We start from the raw sequence: 20,695 nt of genomic DNA on the forward strand, positions 1-20,695 counted from the left end.
ATTATTAAATGATGGTCACACAGCCTACATTGCATTACATTCAGTGTTAAAACTGAAAAGGCACAAAACCCAGAGGTTCATGTGAAGGAGATGTCTGAGCCGCGGAGCCCTTAAAACGTGTATCTGTTAAAAGTTGAGTGAATGGACATCTACAGACAACGATGATATGTTCTCCTTTCAGAGGAGCAGCTGTGCAATATGTGAACATATGTCAGGTAACTCTCTCTCCCAACATTTAGCTCCGACGACCGCTGCTGTCACGTCAGAAAACTCAGACGGAGCCCCGGAGCCGTCACGGAGCGCGACTTTCCACCACGCGGCGGAGCATCCAGCCAAAGCCTAAACCCTGCGGTAGGCAGCGCTGCATTCCCAGAACCAGCACTTCACCCTGGAAACTACCAAATGCTGTGCTGTTGCTTTAACTTAGGAGGTTGTTAGCAGCCTGTATTATAGTGAAGTCCTAGCAGTTTTATCCTTTTTCCTGATGAGTAGATTCCTTATCAGAAACTCACCCCCTCAAAACACTTCAATGATTTTCAAAGGTGAAACAGGACATGGACAATGGACATGGACAATTATCTTGTCTCCAAGAGTTGTGGAGAACTTAGGGGGCAGGTATTCTGTCAGATGCCCTATTCACAGCCTCTAGATGTGCAAGTTTTGAAGCTGCCTCTGAGAGTAGTAGAAAGAAGCTTTTTTTAGAGCTTTAAGAATTGGATATGGAAACAAATGTAGGACTGTTCCAGTCCATTCTTTACATTTCCAGGAGTCAGCACTGCCAAGCAGAGCTGGTGGCTGTATTCTGTACCATCTGAAGGGAACAGTGAGCTTTGGAGGAAACATCTGGAAGAGCAAAGGTTGCTTGTGAACTTTCTGGGTTTCTAACAGCTCAGCAGGAGTGTTCTAGGGCAACAGCACTGCTGGAGTTGTTTGAAACATGGAAGTTAACCCAAAGTAATTAAGAGCAGGAGAAGGGATATCAGGTTTACTGTTAAGTTTTTTAGTTTAGCTGTCTTCACCCTGTGCTATTCTGTTAATCCTGGATATTGGATTTAGTCTGCAGGAACGGGGGTCTATCAGTGACACTTTTTTTTCTCAGATTTCCTGCAAAATCTCAGGCAATTCCCCTATACATTTGCATGACAGTTTGCCTTTTTCACTTGAGGGCAGAAATGCCTAAGTCACCTGAGAATTAAACTCTGTATATTCTTCTGGGATAGAAAGTTGTTATGGGTGGTATTGTCTGACCAAGCCATGACAAAGACAGGTGTGCTGGCCAGACTTCAGGAGTTCCCCTGCTCTTTCTGTGGCTGTAGAAGAAGTGCAGGGTAAAAGGCTTTTAGATGAGATGTCAGTTAGACAGGTTGTAAAGATGGAATGAACCGTGAATCCTGTCTTAGTCGTAAAAACTACAGGGATTATCTCTTGTCTTTGCTTGTTGTGTTTTCCTTCCCAAATGTTAACCCTCAATCTCCCGGGCTCTGTACCCTTCAGCGGAGCAGAAGCGGTCGGTGACTTTCACTGAAGCCCAGCCCGAGGCTCCCCCCTCCTGCCCCGGGGACCCTCTGGCTCTGGTGGCCCAGCACGGGGGCTGCGGCCACAGCAGCCCCCCAGCGACCAGCGAGCAGGAGCCCCTCAGCAAGCCCGTGCTGACCTCCTCCCCTGCCATCATCGTAGCTGATCTCCACAGTCAGGCCGCTGGCCAGGTAACGTGACGGGTTTGTTGGGTGGGTCTGTCCCCCTTGTTCCACCCGAGTCACAGGGCAAATGGATGGGAAAGGCCGAATGCATTCCAGCACTGTAATGAAGGCTAGAAGGAGAGGGACAGCAGCAAAGTCTCCTGTGTGGCTGTCTGCTGTGCAACCCCCTTCTAGATCTCTGCAGCTATTCCTAATTTGCAGATATATTTCCTGCATCTTCCTTTTCCATCACACATCCTTCTGGACCTGCTCACCAGTGCAAGCTTTGCTCGACAGGTTTGACAGGTTATTCCGAGAGAGATGCCTCCTTAAGGGAGGCTCCTCCAAAAGCCTCAGGACTGTTTTAGCAAAAGCATCACACTGCAAAAGAAATTTTTTGTCTAACATTTTTCTCTGTTGGGTATCACTGAGGACAGTGCAGGGACAATCCCCGTCATCCCTTCAACATTGAGATCACTGTGCCCAGGTATCTTTTGGGGCTGCGCCCTTTGCCATGAACACATGAAAGAGCCCCTTCTTCAGAATCATAGAATGACTCACAGAATGGTTTGGATTGGAAGATCATCTCGTTCCAGCCCCCTGTGATGGGCAGAAACACCTTCCACTAGACCAAGTTGCTCCAAGCCCCATGAAACCTGGCCTCGAACACTTCCTGGGATGAGGCATCCACAACTTTATGCAACCTGTACCAGTGCCTCACCACCCTCACAGGGAAGAATTTTTTCCTAATATCTAATCTAAACATACCTCAGTTTCAAGCCGTACGCTAAAACTGATGAAATAAGGAAGTGCTGACGACTGAAATCAGATACCTTTTCTTATAATTTCTGCAGATTTGATTCACTATTGTTAGGGGGTATCATTTTAATGGGTTTATAATCTGCAAATACCCGACCCTTTATGGTAAAATGTATTTCTGTACAAGAAAATATTTTATAGATGTTCCTTTCCTCGTCTTGCCCTCTCCCTCCCACTTTCTCTCTGTCTGACCACCAGCTCTCCTTAATTGCAGAGCGAGGCACTCCCTGCTGAGAAGGAGAAGGAAAAAGAGGAGGGCCCGGAGTCCCGGCCAACAACAGCACAGAGCACCCCACCCACCCAGCTCTCTGACACCGAGGACTATGCTGGCCTCGAGACCACCAGCTTGCTGCAGCATGGGGACACTGTGCTGCACATCAGCGAGGACAACGGGATGGAGAACCCCTTGCTGGCCACTCACTTCAGCTTCACACACGTGGAGCTTGGGGAGACGGACGTCGATCTGGATGAATCCCACGTTTAACTCCTGGGGAAGTGCCGTAGTGGGTGGAGGAAGAGAAAGTGCACCATCTCCTTAGAACTCCCTGCTAACTCGTAATTAATTAAAACCAAGAGCACTTTATTATCCTTATTATAAGAAAATGGCTATCAGCCATCAGCTATAGACTGGCAGATTTCTGTTTGTGAAATGTGTTTCAGTTCAGGGCAGGACCACAGGATAAGAGAATTTGTACTGAATTCTCAGGGTGTAGGGGTGTGTAGGCAAACATGTGGTCCACAGAGCCTTGATCTGGCAGCCATGTACTGTGACCAGCAGCCTCGTGGGTAACAGGCTGCTGCACTGTGTGAGACAGAAAAGCCTCTTTGGAGATTGTGCCCAATATTTATTTTTGTAGTGTTTTTGAGACGGGGGGCTATATAGCAGCTGAATCCAAGGCTCTTACACCTTGGTACTGACAGTGAAAACACTGGCAGTACCAATCTAAAGCTTGATTTTCACAAGCTTGGGACCGTTGTTCCTAACTTGCAGAGCAATGATAAGCACTAGGAAGCAATTACTCTTTTTTTTTTTTTTTCCTTTCTTTTGGCACCGCAGGCTTCAGTTCAGCTTACTTTGTCTGTTAGTTTCGTCCCACTCTGTAAGGTATTGCCTTTGTGCTACAAAGATATTTGCTCTGTAAAACTGAATACAGTACATGCTGTAAGCAGGAATGCACACGTACAGATGGGCAGGGGCTGAGTGACCTGCAGCCCACACTGTCCTGCTTAAATGTACTGAGCAAGTCATCTCAACAGCTTAAAAAAAAAAAACAAGAAACTGCATGGTCCCAAGCAACTGCTCCACTGATGCTGCCAGATTAAGAAGGATTTTAAGTAAATATTTATATATTGTATTTTCATGTTCCTATATATAAAAATATAAATATATATATATATATATATACACATTGTAAACGAAAGATGGCTATTCCAGGGCAGAAAACTTGATGAAAGAATCTATTTTTGGCATGTTGAGATTGTATTTAAGTTCCATTTTATGTATGTAATGATCATGGATGCAAGTGTTAAATATGTTTATGTAACATTTACAGAAGGGGAAGATCCCCAGGGGGATCAGCTGAAGTCACAGCTGAGTTATGGGCTCTGCTGCAGCATCATGGAATTACACTGAAATGTGAATTTAGCTATTGGCTACTGACAGGCAAACTGCAAAACAGCCGTGAAACAAACCATGAAATCATCAGCAATGCCCAAAGTTACCCTCTGCTTTGGGAATCATACACTGCCTCTTCCAGCTCACTTTAGAAGAACTGGGGTTCATAATCATGGCAATACTCTGCAGAGGAAAATGTTTTGGATCATCCTGAGAGTATCTAAAATGCGCTAATTACCACTTTGGCTCCTCAAGGCTTGTCATTTAGACACACATGTGATAAAAACAGCCTTAGGAGGGAAAGGATATCCTTCCAGCCATTTCCAAAGACAGGACTCGCACCTCTCCTCAACAACTCTGAAACAGCTGGTAAAATACAGCCACACAAACAGCTGCCTCTCTGCTGTAGTGCAGCGTGCAGATTTTACCATGGCTTGGAAGATTAACCACACACCTAACAGCAGGTTTCAGCCTGCAGAGCCTTAGGCTGCTCTGCCTGGCATTTACCAAATGCTCACATTTGATGGGAGCTGTGCACACCAGTTTGGGGAGTGAACTGGCCCACATTAAACCTCTGAAGAGAGCAAAAGCCATCTTTCTCCCAGGTGCTTTAGCATGCTCTGCTACCATTGCATTGGTGAGAGATGGAGACTCTCAGCCCTCTTGGGAAAAGCAGCTATTTTTATAGTGCAGCACATATATCCCTATATATATATATATATGGGGATATATAACATACAGGGGGTGCACCAGTGCAGCTCCAAAGGGTACCTGGTTTTCTAAGAGAGGTGGTTAGGTGGAGGTGGCAGTGCCACAGTGTGTGTCCTGAACAAAAGACTGCTTCCTCTGCTGACCAAAACGCGCTGTTCTGCTTCTTATCTCCTCAGTGCACAGGAGCCAATGCCAGGTACCTGCAGGAGACTGCTTTGGATTAGCTCCTAGCTCCAAGATCACTCCAAGAACGGCTGAATTTCAGATGATAAGTTTTATTATTAACAGTGACGCGCAAATGAGGAAACAATATAGCTTCACTTTCATGTCCCAAGGTAGGCTGGGTCATGGGCAGTCACAGGGAGCAGAGCTTCGAACGTGGGCTGAGATGGAATACATAGAGAACTCATGGTGCACTTCATGGAGTGACCTCTTCTGCTGGAAATGAGACGGAAGCATCTTCATTAATGAGAAGTAGAGGCCTCACCACAGTACTCTATTTTAGCAATGACAAAATTACTGTGATTTGCTTCATTTAATTCAGTGTATGTAATAACTGTTTCAAGTTTCCATTGTCTTTGGTGAATCCACAGTAGTAAGCCATAGCAAGGACTAAAATGCCTATTTTTAATGTCTACCCTGCTACTAGAAATCAATGCAGCTTATAAATGACGTAACTTGTAATTTAGTTTTATCCAAGTGGCAACTGGCTTTGGTTTTGTGGGATGACTGCTGAGAGATGGCACGGACAGGCAGGCCCATTAGCCTGATTTCTCATGTTTTACTGTCATATCGGTTGCCCTTAATGCTGTCCTGATGAGGTGCATAGAAAGTACTCTAGCTGGTTTGTGCTTTTCTTCAGTCTCTCTGTACCAAAACTGGTGTATTTCTGCTGTGAAGACAAACGATGCTGCTTTACATAGTGTTAGAGGCCTTAATCGCATGTCGTGTTCAGCAGTGTCCGGCTGTGCCTGTCTTGTCCGTGTGTCGGTCGGTCCGCTGCCTCAGCATTTTTATGCAAACGTTGTTCCTAAATACAAAGGAGTGACGGCAAAGGACAGTTCTGTGTTTGAGCCTCTTGCGCAACGCGGGCGGTTCTCTCTCTCTCTGAAAGGCTTCGATATGCGGTTTTGTTCCAGGATACCGACAGCATTTGTTACAATTTACCCGTCCGCTCCCCGTGCTGGCGCAGGGCGTGCAGCGGGAAGGGTCTGTGGCGGTGGCCCTGCCCACCCCCGTTCCAGCCTGGGGCTGAACTGTCTTTGGGGCTGACGAAATACACTTAATTGGGAACTTAAAGCCACTCAAACCAGAGCTGTTGTCATTACTCCCCCCAGTCTGGGCCCGAGGGTCGGGAGGGCTCTGAGCTGCCCGTGCCGGCGGGCCCGGCCCAGCCCGCGCCATTTGTGTCCCGTCAGCGCGGGCGGAGCCGCGGCCCCAAGATGGCGGAGGCACCGCCCCGTGCCGGCCTCCCCCCGCCGGCTCCTCCCTCCGTCCCGGCAGCAGCCGCGGCGGCAGTGATGGCGTCGGGGTGCAGGATCGGGCCGTCCATCCTCAACAGCGACCTGGCGGCCCTGGGCGCCGAGTGCAGCCGCATGCTGGACTGCGGGGCCGACTACCTGCATCTGGATGTAATGGACGGGTAACGCCGGGGGCGGGCGGGACGGGACGGGGGTGCGGGGGGCGGGCAGGTCCGCCCGCCCCACCCGGCCGCCCGGGGTAACCTGCGGGCGGGCGCGTCTCTCTCTTCGGCCCCAAGACACTTCGTCCCGAACATCACCTTCGGCCACCCCGTCGTGGAGAGCCTGCGCAAGCAACTGGGCCAGGAGCCCTTCTTCGGTAAGGGCCGGGGGCTGCGGGGCGCTGCCCGTCCTGCAGCGGGACGCGGCCCCAGCTCCCCGCTCGCTCCCCTTTCCAGACATGCACATGATGGTGGCCAGGCCGGAGCAGTGGGTTAAGCCCATGGCAGTCGCGGGCGCGAACCAGTACACCTTCCATCTAGAAGCGACGGACAATCCCGGGGCACTGATAAAGGACATTCGGGAGAATGGCATGAAGGTGAGGGGAGCACAGTCCGCGCTCGGCATAATGAGCGGCCACCTTGCTGGCAGGTTCTCTGGTGACCAGTGAATGTGTGTCGGGGGAGGTTTCTTCATCCAGAGGGTGGCTGGGCAGTGGAATAGGCTCTATAGGGAAATGGTCATGGCCCCAAGCCTGCCAGAGCTCAAGGAGCACTTGGACACTGCTCTCAGGCAAATGGTGGGACTGGTGGGGCTGTCCTGTGCAGGGCCAGGATTTGGACTCGATGATCCATGTGGGTCCCTTCCAGCTCAGGATACTCTGATTCCATGCTTCTATGAAAAACTAATTGTTGCCATTTCAGGTTGTCAGACATTGGCACTTGCAGCCCTAACACTCGGTGCATTAAGTCAGTCTTCTGTTTCAGTGAAGAGAATCGGAAATCTTTACCTAAAACAGCTTGTTCTTCCAGAGCTTAGACAGACACACAATTACTTTTCTAGGAGTCTGTACTGAGCTCAGGCCAGCCTTGCCAACATCCTAAGGTGCACTTGGATTTTTCTTACCTCCCCACAGGTTGGTTTGGCCATCAAGCCTGCCACTACAGTTGAACACTTGGCACCGTGGGCCAATCAGATAGACATGGCTTTGGTGATGACAGTAGAACCTGGGTTTGGAGGGCAAAAGTTTATGGAAGACATGATGCCAAAGGTAAGCTACGTTTCTCTTTCCTTATTTACTGAGCTAACAGTATGGAGTGTAGTGGTGAAGTAAATAAATCTTGTCTAGATGTGTAAGAAACTATGAGATGGTGGTGGCTCAGTGTGGATCTCAGTTGCCCACCTTTTTATATGGTTTCTTTTTATATGGTTCCTCAGGTTCAGTGGCTGAGGACACAGTTCCCCTCCTTGGATATAGAAGTGGATGGAGGAGTAGGGCCTGACACCATCCATAAGTGTGCAGAGGTAAGAGGTCGCAGCAGCGTACCATTCTCAGTCACTATGCTGAGACACTTGATCAGTTCCCAGAAAATAAAGCTTAGGAGGAATTTTGAATGTTAAGTTTTCAGAGGGAACACACTTAGACAACTAATATCAAAATCTACCCGAGGTCTAATCTTGTGCCTTTTCTTACTAGTGGTTACTGAAGCCTCCCCTAAGCTAGAGAAGTTGTTTGTTTCTTGTATGTTCAGGTAAATAGAAGCAATGATGAAGAAAGAGGAGGGAATAGCTGTCTTTTCTAAACCTAATTGGCATTGTAGTTAGAGGTATGTCCCCAGTGTCCCATAAGTAGCACTTGTTTGCCACCAGCCCAGAATTTGCTGCCTCCTTAAGTGCTTTACAGCAGGAAAACTGTAAGCAGAGGGTCTCTTCCACTGAACAGGTGTCCCATGTCTTTCAGGCGGGTGCCAATATGATTGTGTCTGGCAGTGCTATTATGAAGAGCGCAGACCCGAGGTCTGTGATCAATCTCCTCAGGAATGTGTGTTCAGAAGCAGCTCAGAAGCGCAGTCTGGATCGATGAGACCTGCCCAAGGTGTGTTCAAGAAGGCTCCAGGCATGCAGAACCCTTGTTTCTTGTGTGCAAGGGAGGGCTGGATGAACACTAATCACAGAAACTTGTTGCTGCTGAACAGAGGAGTCATTCCTTTGCTGCGATGATGCAAGCAGCAGTGGGAAACATTCTGCCTGTCTTTCAGGGTTGGAAATGAAATGGTTTGAGCCTGTCTCTTGATTCTGTGGAGGCTAATTTTATAGCACAAGCTCTAATGCTGACTGGATTGACTTACAGTCAGTTTTTTGCTTGCTAGAAGAGTGTAGCGTTGCCACAAGCAATCTGTCTTGTGGAAGACTCTTAATCAAACTGCCTTCTGCTGTGTCTGTATTTTGTCATTTGATCTGTGCATTCCTACAAAACTTTTCCACTACTGCATTAAATGCCCCTTCCTTGGTGTGGTAAGTCTCCTTTAAGCTGACTGTCACAAATGACTGGGTTTGGGACTAAGTTTGGGGGAAATGCAGTTGTTAGAGGGCTTAAAAAAAAATCCCACTAATGCTAGAAATGTCCCTGTGCTTTGCTTTTATCAAACAAGTCAGTGCAGCATCTTTACCAGGTCACAAAGTGGGGAATATCTTCTCAATTAGCTTTCAAAAAGCCATTTAAGACAACAGTGTCTGAAGTTCCAGGAAGCAACGAGTTTCCATGGAAGAACATTGCTTTAAAACTCTTCAGACAGCTAAAAATCTTGCCCCACAGCTTCCATGGTTTATGTGCCTGAATAAACCATTAAGGTGGTGACCTACAGGATTGGTACTGCTGAAGTGGTATGTAGGTTGAAACACCTGGAGATGGCTCCGTAAAAAAAGCTTATGGAACCGCACAGTTCTCAGTCCTTCAGCTGGCTGTGCCCACTTCACAGACCGGCCTGTCTGGGCACAAGAAATGAGAGCTGCAACACACTAGAGGAAGACCTGAGCAGGCCATTTTTGCATAGACCTGTCTCCCATGACTCCAGTTAGGATTGTTGACTCTTTAATATTTTGTGGTATTCCGAGTGGTATTTTTCCCTTAAAGTTGCAATTACAGAAGGGTCTCAAACAGTCTGCTGCTCTAGGGGCCCAGGCCAGGAGGCTCCCGAAGTCAGGTGTGTGTTGTCCTCGTAGCAAAGCTGGGCAGGTGTCACCTGGCAGCTGCTGAGGGCAGTGCTGGAGCTGGTACACCCCTTCTCCTGACCCCAGTGCCTGCAGGGTGCCCCACAGCACCCTAAGGACGAGTGAGGGCTAGTTCAAACAGTCTAGAAAAGTGTCTCAAAAGGCTGAAGTGCAACTTTTTCCTGTGTGGTTAACTGTGGCTTAGGTGAACAAATGCTGCTTCCTGTTCCCACTTGCAACCCCATTTGCGAACTAGAGTTGTCTGGACCTACTGCACTGAGTGATCTTTCAGAAGAGGCTTGCCAAAAGCAGGCTTGGCTAGGAAAGGCAAGTCCAAGGCCTGTTGGGTGTGTAAGAGCAGTTCAGCGGAGCTTCTGGAAAGAACCAGCATTGAGCTTAATGTACATGCATGAACAGTCACAGCTTTAGTAGGTAAAATGCAGGCTGAGCAGCCACCAGCTATGAAAATGCTAGTTCAGGATGTGGAGTCTGGTTTTCCATGCTGTTGAAAGCAGCAGAACAACAGCTGTGGTATCCTGGCCTCCTGCAGTTGAGTGTAAACTGGATTGAAAGGGTAATCAAAGTATTTCTGTTTTTTAGCCTAAATAATTTGGGGGGAACATCCAAGTTGTGCTAGTTAATTGACAGTACTAGGCTTTGTGGAACCTCGTGATATGCTCTCACAGGTTGTAGCCCCATCTCTGTCATTGTTTTAAAGCTGGCAGTTTGCACTTGCATTGACTCTCAGCTTAGGAGTCTTGTGGGAGAGACACTGCACACCCAGATAGTATAATTACTTAATTGCTTCTTTCTAAGTCCCACCCAGATGGGTTTATGCAGCTGGCTCCTGCTGCAGCAGCTTTTACACATCTAAGGTTAAAGTTGTTAGTGACAACATTCATGGAATTACTGTAATGAACGATTCTGGAATGTCCTTTAATTCTTAAATCTGTTTAAAGTTTCTATATATTTACAGAAGTAATAATCTGTTAGGGTCTGTTCAGGCCAGGCCTGCCCTCCTGTACTCAGGAGGGCCCACAGCCCCAGGGCCTGGAACCGAGTGCTGACATGAAAACCCAGCGAGCTGCCTGCATGGTCTCCCTGGGGCCAAATACACCCCAGGCCCGTGAGGGTGCAGTGCTCTGGTAAGGTTTCAGAAGCAAGGGAGAGCACAGCCAGGCTGGGGTTGAGGCACATGGTCTAGAGCACTCCAGGGGGATCTGACACCACAGGTCTGTCTGTCCTGAAAACAGGATGAAAGCAACTCTGACAGCGTCAAGGCAGGCTGGGCTTGGACACGTGCCGCACAGGGTGGTACAGCCCACAGCCCTGAGCAGGACAAAACACTGCAGGAGACACACACTGGACTTAATTTTAATAGGGTTAAGAAGTCTGTATTTGTACTTACATTCCATTAAGGTCCTGGATGCAGAGATGAAGCGTTTAAACCCTCATAGCAGCAGGGAGCAGAACATAAGTGGCCTTAAAGAAAAATCTTAATTGTACATGGTAAATTAAGCACATGGGAAATGCCTTTGTGCACCCCCACTTTCATGCCTGGGGGGCATTATGTTTAAGCTGGTATTTCACAGTCAGCCTCTGTAATACCTTCAGCCAGAGCACTGGGAGCAGCACTGACAGCTGTTCTGATAGCTTAAACAGGTTGGGTTTTGTTTCTGGGGTTTTTTTCTGTTTAAAACTTTGAAAAGGAAAGAAGACAAGAAGGGGGATCTTACACATTTTGTGGCTTCAGGGATAAGCCTGAGCTCTCAGCCTACTCCCACCACCAGCAGCTTCCTCACAACACCAGCATTCAGGTAAAACTGAGCTGTCTGGAGGCAGGAGTCCCAGTTCTGCTTGGAAAAGGGCTGCAGGCAATGAAAATGAAGAGGGGCTGATCCTGGGACAAGGTTAAGAAAGTTTTCTAACCCTGTCCCAGCAGTGAAATGGGGCTACTAAAAAATTAAGATGCCTTGCTGAATTTGCTCCTGGCTTTAGCAGAGACACAGTGGAGACAGAGAGGACAGGGCATAGGTCTCCTGCAAGGTGGCAGATGAGTGGAGGTGCCACAGGTGAGGAGCACAGCCTAAGGCCTCCCAAAAATGTATCTTGCTTGCCATGCACACACAGCATTGCCCACTTCCCCTGCCAGATGGAGGGATCTCCCGGTGGGAAGTGATGGGGGAAAGCCAATACAGACTGTACCTTTGCCAGCACATGCATGTGCTGCACACCTGATGGCAGAACCCTGCATGCCACCACCGTGTGGGGCAGGCCCGTGGTGGCACCATGGGCAGGAGGAATGGCTCTGGCACTGTGCTCTGGCTGTGCAATCTCTCAGGCAGCCACAGTTGCTGTCACAGGCCTAGCCAGCTGACTTCTGTACTGGGCAAGGTACCCAGCAGCTGCTTTAGCCCTTACTTGGAATGACCCAGCAGCCACACGATGGTTTGGCAGCCAGGATCTGAACTGCCAGTGCAAGGACACTCTACAGTTCCCCAGGCTGACCAAACACAAATCAAGCTCCTATTGTATAAGGTGATTTTGCCTCTTTTTTGCCTCCTTTTAAACAACTTTCCCACCCTCCAATCCAGAAAAACACCCTCCTCTCGCTCCTTCTCATAACATACTGGATTGCATTTCCCTTTCCTGGCAGCACCTTCAGGACATGGAAGGCAGCTGGCTGGCTGGTTTAATTGGTCTGTCCCATTTCTTGAAGTGCAGGAACTCCTCCTCTTGCCTCAGGGATCAGACAGCACAGGGAACCCTGACCTTACAACAAAGCTGGTCTGATAATGAATGGATAAAGGCATGGAAAAGAGTTACAAAGCATCTGAGGCATACACCTTCCAGAAACCCTTTCCCAGCAGCAGATGCTCATGCACGCAAGAGGGGGCAACATCCACCTCTGTACTGAGGTGCTGAGGGGGCCCTTTAGCCCCACAGTGCCAGCACAGCCTCAGTTCCACAGCAAAGCTACAGTGGGTTTGCAAAGCCATCTGTGGGCCAAGCAGGGCTCTGTGTCAAGAGGGAAGCACTGCTGCTTCGCTTCTAAAAAGCCATCAAATTCAGACTATGTACAACATATATAGAAATAACTTTTAATTAAAAAAAACCAACCTTGCATCAAAGATTATTGTATCAGACATTGAGGCAAGATTCAAGTTTAAGACAAACCAGTGTTAAAAAAGTGTTTAAAAAAATAATCAGAATGTGCAATAAACTACAATGTAGCAATAGGTTGTAGCGTTGAAACTTTACTGAACTGTGTTCAGATGCCCAGTGTGTATTTGCTGTCATTTTGACCAAAAAAAAAAAAAAAAGAGACTGACACTAAAACTGGGTCATCTGTCCAGTGCCATTCCAGATATTACACATGGAAGAAAACTGCATAAAAACACAGACTCCTATTAAACTGCCTTCAACTGTCCTACACAGAAAAACATCCTGTTGATGGATTATACCTACATTCAATGTTTAATCTTTGTTAATACCTCTTGGGATTGCAGATACATTCCAAGCTATGCTATTTGGATGCAAGTTTAAACAGCTTGCCTTTCTTTCCTCACTGTGAGTGTGCTGGGAAATTAAAGATTTATCCAGAATCACAGTGAAAAGCTTTGGGGCTTTTTTTTTTTTATTGGTCTTCTAGACATCAATCATCTTTTCCTTTCCAGCTAGTCACCAAATGTTGGCATACTTATGAGACTCTTACAAGGCACTATACAGAAACTGGAACAAGACTTTAAACATATTAAAGCAAAGTATTATGAGCCTCATTAGCTAGTGAAGGACAAAGGAAGTAAGATGACCCAAACCGCAGTATTCCAAGAGCTGCTTCACTGATTTGACTCAACACCTCTTTCCGCCTCTCTCTCCCTCCCCACATGCCCAAAGCAGAGACCCCTACCTTCTGGATAGCAGATACATTGACTATGGAAACACAGTGAGCTATTTCTACCTTATTGCTTGAGGACATCGATATGAAACATGCGCTGTCACTACTGAGAGCTGAGTACAGATTTTAAGCCAGATGCAAAACTTTCACATCACCTGCTTTGAACTGCTGGTTCTCACCTTACACATGCAGTTAGAGAGACAGGTTTTTGCCCCATGGTCACACCACAGAGGAAAATAACCTGAGGCCATCTCTTATCCCCTCTCTTTTCAAGTAGTTTTTCTGTGTTCAGTTTAAGTTGTTGGCTAAGGTAGGCAGCATCTCCTGCTGCACCAGAGTCCACTAGAACCAGAAATGCATTTGAAAACAAACAAAACAGAAAAGGATGATTATTGACAAATGTGACAATATGACAACAGACAGTGAATGGTGCCAGCAATTTATGTGTGCCCACTCGCGACACTGGGCATATTAGACTTCCAGCTTGAAATAATTACTTTCTCTTGGGGTTCAGGAAGAAGAAAGTGTTGTCTTTGGAATTTATCCTGCCTGTTACAAAGCAAGAAAGAAAATATATTATATGCAGCTAACGCAAAGGTTTTGAATTGTGCTGTCATATGCTGTGTGAATGAGAGAGATTTTACCTTACACTTTTCTCCACCTTAATTGGCTTTCTTAATGAACCACATTATTCCCTGTCACCTTTGTTTACTTGTGCTGTTACTTCCCAGGCAAATGTTTTTGCAGTCTTCTGACTCTTGGGTAGATTGTTTCCTTGGTGGATGGCCATTGTCTGGCAAAGCAGTGGGTGTGCCCAGAGCACAGGGAGAGTTGCTGGGGAAATCTGCACTTGACATTTCAGCCTCATTTGTTACTCGATCTTGGCATAGTAAAGCTTCTACCTCTTCATCTTTTAGTGGAAAAACTCGAAGTTCCCACTGCCCAGCCTGAAAGGAAGCAGAAGTGTAGGAGTGAGGGTGGAAAAAGAGGGTAAAAAGGGATTTTAGTTGAGTCTGAACTGATTAGCTCTGTGCAGAATGATCTGCTATCAAGTTACCAATGAGTGTCTCTCTTTACAATGTTTGCAGGGCTCTTCAGATAAAGAATACAACACTGCTAGGCACCAGCTGGCAACGTAAGCTGGCTACATAAGGTTTTGAACTAGTAACAGAGCTACTGTTGAACAGGCATAGTACAGGAAGGGCAAAGCTCTTTTCCACAGTGCCAGACCCATCAGGATACCTGACCCTGTAACCATCAGGCCTGTCTGGAACCCTTGCCAACCCTCACCTGAAAAAAGATCCAGTCTAAACCCAATCCAGCCATATTTGCCTCAAAAACATATGCCCTGTGTAATGAGCAATGAAATTATTACCTGTTGAGAGATCTTGGGGTTAATTTAAAAAGCACAGCAATCTAGTTCTACAGAGTAGCACTGTGTTCAGTGCACATAAACTGGGGTGACAGCCTGAGATTCCAATCAGTGAGACAGTATGTTCAGGTTCTCTGTTTTAGGGTAGAGAGAGTCATCACTGACCTGCCCAGAGCTGGAAGCTATTGGAAGCACCCACCTTTGCTTCCTGGCCCTCCCTGCAGAGTGGTGAACAAACAGAGCTGTGGGCTTCCAAAGTCGGGTCGGGAGCAGGCTCAGCAGCACACTGGTCTTGGCTGTGTCGGCCATCGGCGTTTTTGCTGTAAGATCTAGTGCAGGATAAGAAACAAGTCTTAAGAACTACTCCCTGTCCTTTCCCATTGCCAGGAACAGTTCAGGTTTTCTTTCCAAATTGTTCAATTTCTCCATACATGCTACCTTCCGCTTGTTTAAATCAAAAGAGCAGATGAAAACATATGTGGTTCTTGACAACCCTCTTGTCTGGAGCCAAAGCGGAGCACTATGTGGAGGAGCTAAGTGGACAAAACAGGGCTGGGACAGGCACACCCTGTCTGCAGACAGCTGGTGGCTGGTCCCACTCCTGTGCCTTGCTCCACACGCTCACCAGAACGGTGATTTTGGACAAGAGAAGTCAGTGAGCCATGGGCTGTTTCCGCTTGGGAGAACGCGGCATCACGCGCAGGAGCCTGCACAGTCCAAACTGCACTGTCAGCAGACTGAGCCAATGCAACTTCAGAGGCAGCAGCAGGTCCTTGGGCTCCCCCTTCCCACCTCTGGTCTGGACTCAGCTCCAAAGCAATCAAGAATTAAATAGGATTAAAAATTTTGACCTCGCCTTTAATACAAATTTGTACTAGATATAAAACAGTGGCACGTATCTGAAATGCCAGGTGAAAGCATGACCTTGCTCACGTCAATTGAGCAGTTTTACTTCTGAATTCAAGTAGCACTAAGATTTCACCAAGGAGTTCCTAGTTTCAAAATTAAGGTACATACAGGACTTTTCATTTTTTAATACACTTTATAAAGTTGGGGGGGGGGTTATGTTCAAAATTTCTTAAAACAGAATTCCTTAATATGGTTTAGCTCTACTTTTCTCCTGCATTAAAAAATGTATCTGCATATTTATTCCTAGTGTCATGGTTCACTTTCATCCAAGAGTAGACACAAGCGTATGACAAAAAGCACAAAAAGTTATCTCAGCATTTACAGGATGCTTCAGATTCTGAAGTGATTTATGGGAATCATTTTCCCAGCACAAAACTGCAGATACAGCTTTATGATGTTCACTCCAATATACACTACTTTTTGAAAGACTTTTAGTGGTTTATTTAATACTGTTGAGTTCTGCACCAGATGGCAAACCTGAGAGACTGAACCATTCACACAGTGACTTTTTACAGCGCAAGGTCCTGGGCACAGTCCAGGACCCTTCAGTAACGTGTCTGAACGCAGTGGACTTTCATCTGAGTCAGGTGAGTGAAGAAGGGCTCATGTTACTCTTGCGTGGCTGAAGTCATAATAACAGGGAGTGGTACCAGCTAGCAGAGCTTTGTCTTCAGTGAAGGAGTAAGATATTTGTTCACTAATACCAGGACTCTGACATGCCGAAATTCTTTAGGTGTGCATGTCTCAGCACTGCCTTCCCTTTCCAGCCAAAGCCAAACATACCTGGTACTGTCCCTGATGAGTTAAGTAATGAAGAGTGCCCTCGTTTTCAAACCTCTCTGACACTGTTGCACTAACAACCCAGACCAGGTTCAGTAGCAAGGCTCTTATCAAAGCCTTGCTGTACACCTGCCTGCTGTTCCTCCTGGGCCAGCGGCTCTGCTCCCACAGCGACCACCTCGCGCGCTCTCTTTCTTCGAACTTTGCGTGACGCAAGGAGAAAGCTTCGTCAGACAGATCTTCTGCCTGTAACGAGACACAGGGAGAGCTGCTGCAGTCATCATAAACATCACCAGAAACAAGGCCGGCCAGCATTATATACAACTCTGCAAAGGTCTGCTCACCAAACGAGAGGACGCAACACAATGCACGCTTGCACTATAAAGGCACACCCAAAAACATGTTCAGCTCACGAGAGCTCTGGCATATGGGATGCTGTCACTTCCACCTTTATTTCTTTACATGTCTGAGGTTAATCTGAATGGATATAGAAATTATACCTCCCCATGGAACTAACACATTTTTCTCTATGGTGAGAGGTAGAAAATTAAGAGGATGTGTATTCATTTGCAAATCAAGGCAGTGTTAAAAGCACATAATAAAGACAAGCAAAAATTCCAGGAGTGTCCAGAGACTGCTTCAGCAGGAGGCTGGGAGGCAGCAGGATTTGCCAGGTGCTCTTTAAGCACTGAGAAATAGCTCTGAGATCACCAAGGACTTTGATAACTCCACAGAGAGGAACTCAGCAAACCTGAGGTGCCGCATTCCTGCTAAGAAACCAAGCAGAAAATGGCTCCTGCTTTGAAGAGACTTTCTTAGCCAATGGTTTGCATGACCCCAGTACAGCTTAAACCGTCCCTAACAAAAGTACTTCACCTGCTCGTAGTCAAACAAGAGTCAGCTTTTCAGGTAAAATATGCAGTTATTGCACCAGACCTTCACTGCCACCTTTGTTTCTCTGCTGGCAGCACACCAGGAAGGCTGTTCCTGAGCCAGGACTGGGCAGGGAGCACTTTGCTGCCCTTCCCCCTCAATCCCCTGATGGAAAGGCAAGCTCTTGGCTGGACCCCTTCAGCACAGCTCACAGTTATTTCAAAGTGCTCCAAACCATTCAAAATTCAGCTAAAAAGCTGAGGTTGGCAAGAGCATACGATTGCTGCAGCCATGGATTTTATCTCAGCCACTCCCAACTCAAAAGCAGAGAAATTCTAGGAAAGAACAATTCCTGTTCCTAGGAGCTTGTAAAGCTGCATGGCCAAATCAGTTCTGGACAAGAATTATACTAAAAAGTGGGAGACCATGGAAAATAAACTGATTTTCCTTTATAGAAAATGAATGAAAAGGGTCCAAAAGGCTTCAGTGCAATCGGAATCGGCCTCAGGACCTGCTGGTAAAACTGGCTGCCCAGTTCCTCCTCAGCACTCAACAGGAAGCTTCAGACAAACAGGCCTGCTTTGTTTGGCCATCTCATGATGCCTTGCTGAAGGCTCCTCATTGCTTTTATTTATTTATGTTAAACACAAACCACTTTGTTAGCTGCTGGTTTCCTTTCATTGCAAGTCAACTTAGTGGGTTTCCTCCTCTCTCTGGAATTCACCAGCTCTGTCATTTGGATGGTATCAGAACTGGGCTGCCTCGCAGTTCACATTCCATCTTTCCAACGTCAATGATGTATAGCATGAAAGTGAGAATTTTACGAACTACAAAAGTGTTATTCCCTCAGGAAAAATTCAGGATTTTTTTCTGTGTGCTCAGATTTCCTCTGAAGTGGAAACAAAAGATAATTTTAAAAGAAAAACCTAAGACTTGGAAAATAAATTTCTTTACAAATTGCCAAAATTTTTCATGCTGGGAGGAGACTTCATTTTTAACAAGCTTCCTTTCAAAAATCCAAGTCCATATTCCTTTTTAAGCGAAGAGTTTTGAAAAATACAGAAATAAGCCTTACTGTTCCTTTTCATAGCTAGTGATGGCAGATTTAACTACTTGTTCATTTAAAAAGAGTTCCACACTATTCCACTGAAGACTACATTTTCTTTTTAAAATTTTTTTCTTTATTCTATGGATAAAGATCTCATGACATCAGAGTAAAAGGACTCTGCTTGGTTCAGTACAGCCTCTGCCCCTCCCCAGCTTTGTAATGCTTTATGTACTTCCTCTACCAACTTCAGGTTAATTAAAAGTTGCTGTAACAGGAGAAATTTGGGATATTTTTCCCCACTGAGGTGAGGACGAAAAAGGAAAAAAGTGCCATTCCTCAGTGGATGGATCTGGCAGTGATGTTGAGAGAAAAGGCTATGGGGAGGGCCTGTTTGTAAGACATGTCTAACGATTCCACTCAAAGAAAAAGACTTAAAGCAAACTATGGTTGGGATCCCCCCCGTGGCACTACAAACACTGTGCATTAATGTTGAATAGCACCAGGAATATTTCTGAAATATTCTGTTCTCAAAACAACAAAATCTGTGTTTCACCCTTTGGCTCCCCAGGAAACACTGAGTCATAGGCCACGAAAACACTTACGCAAAGCTAACTGCACACAGAAGTATTCCAAAGTATTTGTCATTACTCAAACAACTACAAAATAAACTTGAATGTTACAACTGTGCCTTTCCAGAATTTTAACCTGAATAAAACAAATTAAAAACCAAAATAAAACAGGAAAACTTGTGCCACACCCTCCCACGCCTTAAAGCAGTATCAGACTGCAAATTCTCACACGCAAACCAGGAAATTCAAATGCTCTGTTTCCAGAAACTTAAGTATTTTTAGAGCAAGTAATAGAGCAGACATAGATAGTATACTGATTAACTTTTGCGCTGCCAATTTTGTTCTTGTAAGCCAAAATTTCCAGAAACAAAAATGCACCCAAAAAAGGTAAACTTTTTGTACTCAAATAAAGGTATGGTGAATAGGCTTGATTCCCAGAGAGTGCTCAGTTTCCATCCTTGGAAGTGTGGCTCCTGTGGAACATGACAAATTTTTGTGTAACTTATGGAAACTGAGTGCAAGCCTACTGCATGGATGGGGGTTGTTGCACTGAGAGCCTTTGAACAAAGAAGAGAGAGAAGAGAAAGGAGAAGAAAAAAGAAGTTATCTAGTGGCACAAATCCCTGACTGCTGCTTGACACAAGGACAACTCCAGAAGTTTTCAATTTAGCTAGGCAGAAGATAGCCAGAAAAGAAACTATTATATAGTACCACTACAGGCTAATATGCAGTAAAATAATGAAAAAGAGTATTTTATGTAAAAGCAGAAAGTAGATTTTGCCTTCCCTTTTCCTGCATGAATGACCTACTTCAGCATAAGGAGCAGTTTCAAGCGTGTCAAGAGCGTGAGTGCAGAAAATGCAAGCAGGTAATGGTGCTGTTTCTTCACATCTTTTCACAAGCTTACGTGGTAACAAATGTAACTTGGCTTAAAGCAAAAGCAAAGGAAGTGGAAGAATTATGCTCAATCACTTTTTCTCAGTACTCTGAAAAACATCCAGATCAATTAACATGATCCCAAAAGAAAGGAGGAAATTGGCCAAAAAAGATCTTTAGCAGTTTTCTCTTGTCCCTTCTAATTCTGCCCAGTAGCACAAACAATACAGATACAGTGGGCCACAGCAGGAGGCAAAGCTGCTTCATTGTTAACTCAAGTTATTTCCTGGCCAGAGGATGAATCATACTAGATCCACCAGTGATGTCAAACACAAATGCACTGGGAGGGCCACTAAATGAGTGATTGGCCCATGAGCTTCAGAGAGACACCTTCAGCAAAATACACTTAAAGCACAAGACAAGTCATCTCTGTGGGATATGAAATCCAAACAAGAAACCCACTGACTCCTCCAAGCAAGTCCCTGGAAGCCCTGAAGGCAAATTGGTGTTGAAATTCTTCCATCTCTCCTTCCGCCAGATACCAGGACAAGGAGTGAATAATGAACAGTAGATGCTCAAGGGACAATGTGCCCTTGCTGCCTTATTAGTTGTTCTCCAAATGGTTTAATTAAATATCCTTGCAGGAGAGTTCTCCTGTGCATGTAACTCGACCTTCTCAGTACAAAGGAAGATCAGGCATGTTTCCTGCTGGCTGAGGCGGTAGCAGCCCAAAAGTCAGTGGGTGGAAGTGACATAAATCTGACCACCAGATTTCACAAGAATTTCTCAACTGCATTGGAAAAGGTGGGGACAGAGTAAGCTTTCATCTTAAAGAGCATGATGCCAAATAAGTGCAACTACACCAGGTAAGGAACT

The 20,695-nt window shown here is 46.1% G+C and overlaps 3 protein-coding genes across 20 annotated transcripts in view; 2 read left to right on the top strand and 1 right to left on the bottom strand.

Annotated features, from left to right (window-relative positions):
• The window catches only part of UNC80 (unc-80 homolog, NALCN channel complex subunit), a 117,303-nt gene extending 111,424 nt beyond the window's left edge, over nucleotides 1-5,879 (top strand). For all 13 annotated transcript variants that reach the window (XM_027887805.1, XM_027887810.1, XM_027887806.1 and 10 more), the window contains 3 exons: nucleotides 240-351; nucleotides 1,495-1,706; nucleotides 2,707-5,879. In XM_027887805.1, the coding sequence (XP_027743606.1) occupies nucleotides 240-351; nucleotides 1,495-1,706; nucleotides 2,707-2,982 (600 nt within the window). In that variant the 3' untranslated portion in view covers nucleotides 2,983-5,879. The remainder of the gene's footprint in view (nucleotides 1-239; nucleotides 352-1,494; nucleotides 1,707-2,706) is intronic.
• A 427-nt stretch (nucleotides 5,880-6,306) lies between these two features.
• RPE (ribulose-5-phosphate-3-epimerase) lies at nucleotides 6,307-8,876 on the top strand. The gene is made up of 6 exons (XM_027887833.1): nucleotides 6,307-6,466; nucleotides 6,584-6,663; nucleotides 6,743-6,882; nucleotides 7,420-7,554; nucleotides 7,722-7,808; nucleotides 8,245-8,876. The coding sequence occupies exons 1-6, from the start codon at nucleotides 6,345-6,347 to the stop codon at nucleotides 8,365-8,367; spliced, it is 687 nt and encodes a 228-aa protein (XP_027743634.1). The 5' UTR covers nucleotides 6,307-6,344; the 3' UTR covers nucleotides 8,368-8,876.
• Nucleotides 8,877-12,581: 3,705 nt separating this feature from the next.
• The window catches only part of KANSL1L (KAT8 regulatory NSL complex subunit 1 like), a 59,410-nt gene continuing 51,296 nt past the window's right edge, over nucleotides 12,582-20,695 (bottom strand). For 5 of the 6 annotated variants that reach the window (XM_027887825.1, XM_027887824.1, XM_027887828.1 and 2 more), the window contains exons 13-15: nucleotides 16,587-16,699; nucleotides 14,964-15,093; nucleotides 12,582-14,339 (exon numbers count right to left, since the gene is read on the bottom strand). In XM_027887825.1, the coding sequence (XP_027743626.1) occupies nucleotides 14,091-14,339; nucleotides 14,964-15,093; nucleotides 16,587-16,699 (492 nt within the window). In that variant the 3' untranslated portion in view covers nucleotides 12,582-14,090. The remainder of the gene's footprint in view (nucleotides 14,340-14,963; nucleotides 15,094-16,586; nucleotides 16,700-20,695) is intronic. The other variant, XR_003571659.1, reaches the window with a different exon arrangement.

Source organism: Empidonax traillii, unplaced genomic scaffold (assembly GCF_003031625.1).
Source record: "Empidonax traillii isolate 1590-97213 ecotype Southwest subspecies unplaced genomic scaffold, ASM303162v1 scaffold223:size1722714, whole genome shotgun sequence".
NCBI lineage: Eukaryota > Metazoa > Chordata > Aves > Passeriformes > Tyrannidae > Empidonax > Empidonax traillii.

Coding starts and splice junctions, on each gene's coding strand:
- RPE (XM_027887833.1), top strand. CDS start 6,345: ATGGCGTCGGGGTGCAGGATCGGGCCGTCCATCCTCAACAGCGACCTG. Junction 6,664..6,742: donor GGGCCAGGAGCCCTTCTTCG/GTAAGGGCCGGG, acceptor TCCCCTTTCCAG/ACATGCACATGATGGTGGCC. Junction 7,809..8,244: donor CCATCCATAAGTGTGCAGAG/GTAAGAGGTCGC, acceptor CATGTCTTTCAG/GCGGGTGCCAATATGATTGT.